At 36.8% G+C, this 11,203-nt stretch overlaps 1 protein-coding gene across 2 annotated transcripts in view; it reads right to left on the bottom strand.

Moving 5' to 3' along the window:
* LOC131430658 (FK506-binding protein 2) overlaps positions 1-11,203 on the bottom strand; it is an 82,472-nt gene that overhangs the window by 53,956 nt on the left and 17,313 nt on the right. For both annotated transcript variants that reach the window (XM_058595797.1, XM_058595796.1), the window contains exon 2: positions 9,440-9,615. In XM_058595797.1, the coding sequence (XP_058451780.1) occupies positions 9,440-9,615 (176 nt within the window). The remainder of the gene's footprint in view (positions 1-9,439; positions 9,616-11,203) is intronic.

Genomic DNA, 11,203 nt, shown 5'->3' with positions numbered 1-11,203 from the left:
TACCAATCCCACAAATAAGGTTAGAAAGTTTTAGAAAGGTTTGAATTGAAATTATAATTCCAGTAAAAAATAGAAAAATACAAGCTTAACTGTTTTATACAGTTCATTAAACGTCCCAGATTAATCAACAAAAAGTTGTGACCGGTTTGCTGAAACGGATCAATACAGCATATGATTTAACAAATTAACAAAAAATTACGAGCACTAATGGTTTGATGCAAGCTGAAACCTAATACATAATGTACATTAATCACGCACTCGGTAGCATGCCAATTTTGTGCAATCCGTTTTGTATATTGTTTTCATACTTGACTGGAGTAGCGAACTGCAGAATTGTACTCTTCGGATCACCTTGAGCTACATGACCTAAAGATACTTTGATGGATTGAATACGCTTAGGCTGAACACAACCATATTCATATCCATATTCATACGATATGCAGCCCACTTTCACTGCTTCGAGATGTTTTGCAGACTAACGATGTTTACACAAATATGAACGTTACTCTGTGTACTTTAAGTTGTGACTATAAATGGTTATAATTATTGAACCATGACATAACTAAATTTGTTTTTGTTAATTTTTTGTTCAGTCGGTAATGTTCGATTAAATCGCCATTGGTGATTTTTCTGCCGTAATATTTACATTATAACATCTGTTGTAATATATTGTAAAACCTTTTGTCATATGGAAAGTAAAAGAATAATTTATAGTGTTACCGCGTTATTATATAAATTAAAAGGAGTTAGTAAGAATTTTTAGTGGCACGACTTACTTTACTATGGGGCGCCTTTTCAAAATTTACCCTATACAAGAATGGGCAGAACTTTATCGCGAATATTTCTTGATATACTTAACCCAGAAAACATAATTAGTTCTACAAGCTATCGTAAATATGATTAGGAATTTGTGAATAAATTTTCCACAGCATGAAATAACCATAAACAACTGGAAAACAAAGTTTTCTAAAACTTTTGGAAATAATGAGGAAAATTCATCACGCTTGCTTGCCTTTTTCGCACCCGGACGACGGTTTTGAGGTATTCAAGCACATATCAGTTCCGATTATCTACTGGACGAGTATAATAAGTAAACTTTGATTGAAAATCGTGCTTTTCTTCTGGTGCTTCAAACGGAACAGGATGTCGAGGTGAGGTTCTTTCTCTAACATCAGTAAGAATAAACCAAGTATAAAGCGTGAAACGCTCAGGTCGTGCTTTCATTTTGACTTCGACCATTGGGATTACCATATTTACAAATTTTTCATCCTATTTGCTACACAGATTCTGTATCACAGATCTCAGATTTTCCACATTTTTTTCTACAGATTTTCATGATATTTGCGTAAAACTGACAGATTTTCATGTACTTTACGCATCACAGATGGTTAACAGATTTTTCATTTGGAGACACAAATTAAGAATAGGCAGCTCTGAGCAGCAGTCGCCAGTATTGCGAGCAGACCTTTTGAGTGGTACAAAACCTCAAACGCACAGGTCGCAGAGCCAGTTTCCCTTAAAAGAAGATCGATTGCATCATCCTGCTGCTGGTCGTTTGCATTGAAGCAAAATACAACGAAAAATTGACAACAATGGGGGAATATCATTCACAATCAGCCCTTCTAATTAGAGATGGGCAATTCGTTCGCGAACGGTTCATAAGAACTAGTTCTTGTGAAGGAATGAATGATCAAACATTTTTTCATCGGAGGCGATACTAATAATATCTAATATCTAATATGAAAACTTCATCACGAAACCTCAGTTCAACTTCGTGCGACCTTTTTTTTTGCTCAAAAAACAAAACTAAGTTCTCGTTTAGTCATTGCACAAATATACCAACTATCAAAAGAACGAACGAACGGCTCTGGAGAGCTAGTTCTTTCAATAGAACTCTGCAGCACTGTACGGTTCTTTAAAATGAACTGTTTTTGCCATCTCTACTCCTAATGCCTCGAAATGTTATCTAAAGAACTATAAAGATTGCTTCTTTGCAAATCTAGGATAATTTGATTAGATTTGTGCAATTTTTGCAGTGCAAAATTCGCATCAGTGTTTAATATCGTTTATATGCAAACAGTGTTTAATACCTTAGAGAATTACATAATTGGACCCTCCTGAATGTCAGAAATTACTCCCGTACAGCTTTTGGATGGTTTCTTTTACTGGTATATTCAAATCTAAAATGAAGTAATCGACATCAAAAATCTGTACGTTGCTATTTAGAATCATAATTGTATATTCAAAGAATTATGCGAAATTTTCCTTCATTATACTGTATACGGCCTATTTGTCAACCAGTTGTAGTTTGTAGTAGAACTTTCTGCTGATTTGATTTATGCATAGCACCGACTCAGAATAGATTCGAACTCAACTCGTCACTCTCCATCACGAACGCATTCATAAACGATTCTTTTCAGAACCACTATTATTTTATCATAAATAATTATACTGGTTATTTCGTAATATTTAACCTTATGATCAAAAAAGAACCGGAACAACACTTTTATACACATTCTGTCAAATTTTGACGCATATCGTACGATTAGTTTTTGTTTGGCGTCTATACAAAGAAATTGAAAAATTTTCGTGTGGCGATTTTTTTAATGGATGAAAATTTAGAACAACGGCTCGCCTTCGAAGCGCCATTCGGTCGATTGTTGTGCGGTTTCGACGTCATATTCATAGATCCACACCTCATCACCAGTTATGATGCATTCGATGAATGTGGGGTCACTATCTGCGTTGGAAATCATCTCTTTGGCCACATCAACAGACGCTGTTTTTGAATGAAATTCAGCTTTGTTGGCACCAGCCGAGAAGCGACAAATCGTACGATATGCGTCAAAATTTGTATCATAAGGTATGTCAGAATGTTTAATGTAACTAATCTGTACTTTAGTTTAGGTGTATCGTTTCAAATTCTAGTAGTTAAAAAGGCGAAAGCTTGCAAAATTCACACAGTTTTATTCGTATTCACGACATCCAGTTATGTCTCTGACATTATACACCCGTACTTTTTTTTACGGTCACCGTCATTTTAAATGATTGTTTGAATCGGAAACCGGATCCACATAAAAAAATCAAAGGCTATAAGCTGTGATCATAACCATTTTTTATTGTTATTAAAGTTTTTCAAAAATCAGTTCAGCGGTGTTCTCGAGAAAATCGAGTGCGCTTCTGCTCATTCTTTTGCACATTTTACTCCATTCTTCAGGAATCGGAAGTCGGATCTGGATAGAATTCATTAGCAAGCTGTGGGATCAATTCATTTGCATCTAAGTATGTAAACATTTCTTAAGCGGGTTAGAAGAAAATCGAATGCACTTTTTCCCCGTTACTCTGAAACCGAACGTCGGACCCGGAACAAATTTCATTACAGACTGTGGGAAAAAAAACTCCGTACGAATCGCTAGAAATCGAAATTTGTTTTAGAATTCCATTCACACGTAAAAACTGATCAGAATTATCCAAGATCTGGAGAAAGATATAAATCATTTGAAAAATCAAATAACAGTTCGGCTGAAAAGTTCGTATCGTTTAATAGAAACACACATTTTTTGCCAAAATTCGTTTTTATTATTCAACATAATTGCCAACTTTTCGATACCATTTTTGTAGTACGATTTGTCCTTTGCCTCAAAATAGGCCTCAGTTTCAGCGATTACCTCTTCATTGCTTCTAAATTTTTTACCAGCGAGCATTCTCTTGAGGTCTGAGAACAGGAAAAAGTCACTGGGGGCCAAATCTGGAGAATACGGTGGATGAGGGAGCAATTCGAAGCCCAATTCGTTCAATTTCACACTGCTCAGAATCATCAATTCGTTGTTGTTTTTGATCGATTGTGAGCTCACGCGGCACCCATTTTGCACAAAGCTTTCTCATATCCAAATATTCGTGAATGATATGTCCAACACATTCCTTTGATATCTTTAGGGTGTCAGCTATCTCGATCAACTTCACTTTACGGTCATTGAAAATCATTTTTTTCACGTTTTCATCGGTAACAGCCTCTTTTGAACGTCCACTGCGTTCATCGTCTTCGGTGCTCATATGACCAGTACGAAATTTTGCAAACCACTTACGAATTGTTGCTTCGCCCGGTGCAGAGTCAGGATAACACTCATCAAGCCATTTTTTGGTATCGGCGGCACTTTTTTCATCAAAAAGTAGTGTTTCATCAACACACGAAATTCCTTTTTTCCATTTTTTTTTCACAATAACAAAAGTAGCTTCACTCAAAATGCAATATCTCACAAACTAATAATCAGACAGCTGTCAAATTTATACACGTATCTTTTGAAGGTTGGTACTAACTGAAAATGGCATGGATTTAATTCTAGTGGCGCCCTCTCATAGAAACGATACGAACTTTTCAGCCGATCTGTTATAAGTTACTAGCTGACCCGTCGAACTTCGTCTCGCCCGATTTTTTTAATTTATGTTTTCGGACAGTAGAATTGTCAAACGTTATGGTGTTAATGTATCTTTCCATTATTTTACTGATTACTTGGCTGCGATGAATTCATAAAAAAATTGTGAATATGTTAAAAGCTTTTGTTACGCAAAAATAAAGCGAATGCACCGCGAATCATCTTTTGAGTCAGTGCATCGAATAGCGATTGTTGATCTCTCTCAGACTATGGTTTCGACATATGGAATAAAAAGGGAAGCAAAAATAACTGAGATGACTACTTTAAATTGATTAGAACAAATTTACAAAAGCTGCCCTCGCGACTTTTAGTTCGTCACTTCTCGCTAGTCTGGTGATACTATTTAATCGTGTTTGATGAATGTTCGTAGCGTGACAATCACAGGAAAAAATTTCCATGAACAATTTAGCGATAAAACTTTATTTTTACTTTTAATGTATGACTTCTGGTCAGTCAGTAACTATTTAGTAAATTTTTTGGTGTGGGGGAGTGTGGTGGGCAAAAAAAATATTTAACATATCAAAGACTCGGATGTTTCGCATCGCTAAGTTCGACTCCTCTGGTAGACGGTAAAAGTTTAGATGCGAGAAATCTTCTTCTTACTTAAATGAACCTTGTTACGTCGAATTTTCCGCACTTTATCTTCAAATCCTTACTTCTCCTTGAGTACTATGGTTAATTTGATATTGTTAAAAAATCGAATGATAAAATGAGTAATTCTTGGACATTCGAAAGTTCAAGTTACCATTCTTTTGAATATTGTATCCATTAACTTTTACATGAACACTGCATTCGTTTAATAGTTTTATCAATAGTCATCTCATTAGTCAACACCACATAATTTTGTTTAGTACCCCACCTACAATTAATGAATGGTGGAGTTCGGCACTGAGAATCTATATCAGAAAATTTTATATGAAAATAATGTGCAGTTTTTCTGTTATAGAGGAGTGAAGATGAGGAGTGATTGTACCAGTATGCAGCTTATCGTTCGAGTCAATGCATAAAATCTCACAACTAATGGTTTTCAATCCACCAGAATTTACCCGAAGCGAACGAACTTCAGCATGCTAAATTCAAAGCAAACCTCTATGATTGATCTCATTATTTAAACAGCAGCATCTTATCATTGATTCGTACAAAAATCGTTCTATTTATAAGGTTGTTCAACTCACGCCTACGATGGCCAACAATAAACAACTATAACTGATTACATTGCACACAATGCATCTTCTGGTAAACAGTATCAGAACTTTTGATCATGTTTACGGTATAGCTAGAACACTCATATGCGTTCCATCATTGAATCATTTGGCAATCAATAATGTTGATACCCAATTAAGCACGTGGCTCGAAATGACGAACCACATGAATTCACACAAAACAACTCGTTGTGCGCCAAATGATTCTTTCAACGATCTAGTATTCCTTTCTTCGACGGTCAAACACTTATGCAACTCGTTATGCGCCAAACACCTATCGATGATCTAGCAATCATTAGCGACTTTTTCAGTGGAAAATCCCATGGCCCATACAAAATGACTTTATTGGTTTTTCCCACTTTTCCGGTAAGTTTTCCTAATTTTTTCGTAGTACGAACCCGGTGGGGGTAAAAACTGATCAAACAAAAAAAAAGCATTTCAATCCGTCCATCCGTTCTTACGTGATGCGATTACAAAGAATGATCTCTGCATTTTTATATATATAGATGTTCAAACAAATAAAAGAAAATAAAGATTATTTAAACTGAAAGACTGAATATTGAAACCTTTCATTTGAATCTAATGCCATTTTTCATTAAAAAAACACTGGTGGCGTGGATTGCTCTGATTTTGCACTTTCGAGCAGAAATGCAACATTCTAACGGTGTTTCATTGCGATTTCTGCTCGAAAGTGCAAAACCAGAGCAATCCACGCCACCAGTGTTTTTCAATGAAAAACGCCATAAGTTTGTGGTAATATAATGATCGGAACTTTATTTGTGTGGAAGTCAGAATCTTTAAATCTTAAGAGTAGAGAAACGCTTAAACACCTGTGAGTACGAAACTAACACATGGGCTGAAAAGTTCAGGGCCTAACACATAGATGACGCTAGCTTTATTGCAGTCACCTTTTTTCAATTAATACTTTAAAAGACAGCTAGTAAAATTTAATGATATTCTATTCATTAGTTTGTGAGTTACTGTGCTAAGAGTGACGCTACTTTTGTTATTTTCAGGACAATGGATTAAAAACAATTTCGTGTTTTAATTTTACACTGCTTTTCGATGGGGAAAATATCGTTCAAGCGAAGCAATGTTATGGAACATCCGCTCCATCAGAATCAACAATAAAACGTTGGTTTGCTGACTTCAAACGTGGTCGTAGAGACAACGACGATGCAGAACGTAGTGGCCGTTCAAATAAGGTGGTAACACCAGAAAACATAAAAAAATACACAAAATCGTTTTGAATGATCGAAAAGTAAAGTTGCGTGAATTAGCTAACATCGTCAAGATATCGAAAGAACATGTTGGCTTTATATTGCATGGGCATTTGACTATGAGAAAGCTCTGTTCAAAGTTTGCTCATTGTTGACCAAAAAATGAGAACGTGTTGATGATTCTGAGCAGTGTTTGGTCATGTTTTTGCGTCAATATGTGACAATGGATGAAACATGGATTCATCACTTCACTCCAGAATCAAAACGATCGTCATCTGAGTGGACCGCAACTGGTGAATCTCGTCCAAAGCACAACAATCGACTGGAAAGGTTATGGCCTCGGTATTTTGGGATGTGCGTATTGTAATATTTATCGACTATCTTGAGAAAGGCAATACCTTTAACAGTGAATATTTTATAGCGTTATTGGAGCGTTTGAAGGCTGAAATTGCAAAGAAACGACCGCAGACAAAGAAAAAAAATTAGTTTCATCAAGAAAACGCACCGTGTCACAAGTCAATCAAAACAATGATAAAACTACACGAATTAAACTTCGAATTGCTTCCACATCCACCGTATTCGCCAGATTAGGCTCCCAGCGACTACTGGCTGTTCGAGGACCGGGAATAAATACTCGCCGGTAAGAAATTTCACACGAATGAGGAGGTTATCGCTGAAACTGATTGCGTTGCACTTGATGGAGATTACGTTGATGAATAAAGTTAATTTTGAACCAAAAAAAAATTGCGTTCTGTTTGTAAGGCCCGAGACTATTCAGCCCATGTGTTAGTTTTTCTAAAATGATTTTTTTTCAACCATTAGGTTATTGGTTCATAGATTACCGGATCATTTAACAACAAAAGTAATTTTTTAACACATTTCCATTATCGGTCTGTTGAAAATGGTTAAACTTGTTACAAAATTACTCGCAATCATTGGACCAGACATAATAAGTAGTAAGTGGAGAAAATAGCTCATCATATCTTTAGGCATAACCTTTTTGGCATGAAATTGATTCAACCATCTAACTGTGATACGATTGAAACGACTAAGCTTTTTTTTCAAATAGGAAAAACGAGTTTGCGATTAAAACCAGTTGCAATTTAAATTATACCGAAGAGTAACACGTACTGGGCTTGTTAACGCACTTGTTTTACCATAATAAAGCTGCGGAAGTTTGGATATCGTCTGTGAAATGGTATGAATGAGCCCTGCACTTCAACAGCAAACTGTGTTAGTACGAAAAGTATCTTCAATAGGGTGAAGCGTACTGCAAACTGAAATCTTGATGATCGTAAAATCAATATAAAACAGTCGTTAATCATATGTTTTCCTATTGTGTTTCGACGCACAATGGTCCTCCGCGTCCCGGCAGAGCAGGTTCCACCGACACGCTATCGGTAAGCTCAATCAGGTGCGAGCGCAAAAGCGCAAATATTATGCGTCGGTGAAGAGCATAAAAATAGCACCGACCGGCTGATGACTTACTTTTCCCGCATGGTTATGGCAACATGTGAACGGTAGATGCCGATGATGGAACGTCGGTTCCAGTTCCTACGACGACAATGTAGGCAGTAGGCACATCCACCAGACCGGCCCAGGCCCGAACCAGACACGAACCAGACGCGTTCAAGTCCAGTCCAAGTCTGATTCCAGTATCAACGCCGCCACAGTGAAGTGATGAAGTGAGACCGAACTGTACGCAATGCGGTTCCCATTCAATTCCTGTCATCGAAGCCATTGCACAAAACGATCAAAAGGGTTTATTGGGAACTGCGGTAATTTATTACACTACGGTTAATATATTGGTTGGGCGAAGATATGACAGGGATTTTTTTGTTTCGTTTCAAGTGTCAGATCGAAAGCAGCAGAAATGAATCTGTTACCGAATGTTCACAACATTTAAGGTGTGGAGTCAAACTTGACGAGGCCATTATGTCGCGACCATAGTACTTAACTGTCCCAAGCACAAATGGTAACGGTACCGAAAGACGGAGGGTAAAAGTTATTTAGCTAAATTTGTCAAAACAATTTTCGCAACTTGCCTTCAAATGAAAATTCGTCAGACGTTGTATCGTACGTACACAATGGTCATGACAACCAACCTTAGTCCAACCCGTGCCAACCATAACTCAGTGAGAGGGTTATCTTGTCTGCACTTTTGGGTACAGCAAAACAAAGCAGTTACATTGGAAGGGGCAATAATTAGTGAACAGGTCGACCAATGTGTAAACAACCAGATGGATATATGCATACATGCCCGGACCGATGACTGCTGCAATGCCCGAATCAAGCAGGAGATATCGGAAAACAGATAAGCACAAACCGAATCGGCACGTGCGACATTCATAGCATGTTAGTCAAAAATTAGGCATTTTCCGACCGGGAAAAACTGTAACATTTGCCGAATCGTTTATGACTGTTGCGCCCTCGGTCGTGTGTAAATCACTGCGCTTGACCCAATTATAACTGAACTAATTGCCTACAATTGCACTCACACACTCACACAAACACAAACAGTCAAATATTTTGCATTTCGAACTCCGATCCTAATTCGCCCCGGGTGAACGATTGCAAAACTTACCTTGAATCGAATTTGGTCCCGTCGGTGAGCTTGCCGGTGTAGTGCATCGTGAGCATGTCGCCGCTTTTGCTTTTGGTGGTACATCCCTCCGGAACGCTGACCACGTCGACCTTCAGTTTCGACTCGCAGATTACGACCGCCACCAGACAGGACAGGACTAGCACTTTGGAAATCATCTGCAATGGAAAGCGGTAAACGGAATCGCACTGATTAGTTATGTGGAGTTGACCTTTGAATTACGAACGGTGATCGGTCATAAATGCTGTGCTGACCAATCGTATGGCGGGTATGTGCTATCGCTAGATTCGAAACAATGTCTGAACTTGAACATACAAAAATAAACTTCTATGGGAGTCTATTTTATGATGCTGATAAATGCTAGCATTTCAGCTAATAAACTGCTACCTTGTCAGGTAATTATCTCGTGGCAGAAGTGGGTTTTCTTTTTTTTTGCATATTCTACAATCGCATGCTTATAAGTGCAAGACTTATCATATTTCTTTCGGCTTTTTAATATTTCAAATTTACTGGTTTTATTGGTTATTTGATGTTCTAACACTGCAGGTCATTATGAAAAGTTTTTATCGTGATCCTGCTATGAAAAACATAGTTGAGGATTTACAAGAAGAAATTAAACATAGATTTACTCTTTTGCGAAATGAAAATTTCGCTAATGAAGTTGAACAAATTAAACCATATTCTAAACCTTTCTGAAACTTTCTAAGGTTCTTAAGAAACCTCAGAATCCAATTCCTGCTCTCAAAGAAGGAAATCAAATACTTCTTACGAATGGCGAAAAAGCTCAAAAAACTTGCTCAGCAGTTCGAGAGTGTACACAATTTTTATTTGAACGTTGTGAGTCCAATTGGAAATGAAGTCTCACTGAAATATGATCATATTTCAACCCAAGTGTTATCGCAAGATGACATTATTGAGACGAATTTTGATGAAATTAAATCAATTATTAGGAAACTTAAAAACATGAAGCCTGCTGGTAATGATGGAATTTTTAATATTCTAATCAAAAATCTTCCCGATGTTGCCTTGAGACTCCTGGTTAAAATTTTCAACAAGTGTTTTTCATTAGCTTACTTCCCAAAAAGATGGAAAAACGCTAAAGTAATTCCTATCCTCAAACCTGATAAAAACCCAGCAGAAACATCAAGTTATCGACCAATTAGCTTACTTTCTTCTATCAGTAAACTTTTTGAAAAAATTATCTTGTCGAGAATGATGTCTCATATAAATGAGAATTCAATTTTTGTCGTGAATACGACTTACTTTACTATGGGGTGCCTTTCCAAAATTTACCCTCTGAGAGAGTGATAAGTTTTTGATCGTGAATTTCTATTGTTGTATCTAACGAATCAACATAATTTTTGCTACATGCCATCGGAAATATGATCACAATTTTATGATAAAATTTTTCAGTTTTGTGACATAATCTCGAATAATTCAAAATTGAACTTTCCTGAAATGTTTGGTATAAACGAGTATCAAAGTATCAATTCATAAGGCACGTTTGCCTTGCTCGTATTTTTAAAGCTCATAGCTCAGTGATCTGTGAAAGGATTTATATAATCTAACTAGCAATATAATCGAAATTTTTCAACTATTTCAATAGTACACTTTTGAAAAACCTGTCTCATTTGACCCATGTCAACATCAGCCAATCAGAACGCGTTCTGAGGAAGAGAACAAAATATCTGCTGCTGTACAACAAATCGTTCGAGGAAAATGTTCCGAACAGTGTTTAATATCGTA

The sequence above is a fragment of the Malaya genurostris genome, chromosome 2 (assembly GCF_030247185.1).
Source record: "Malaya genurostris strain Urasoe2022 chromosome 2, Malgen_1.1, whole genome shotgun sequence".
Classification (NCBI taxonomy): domain Eukaryota; kingdom Metazoa; phylum Arthropoda; class Insecta; order Diptera; family Culicidae; genus Malaya; species Malaya genurostris.
This window is presented reverse-complemented; position numbering and strand designations above follow the sequence as displayed.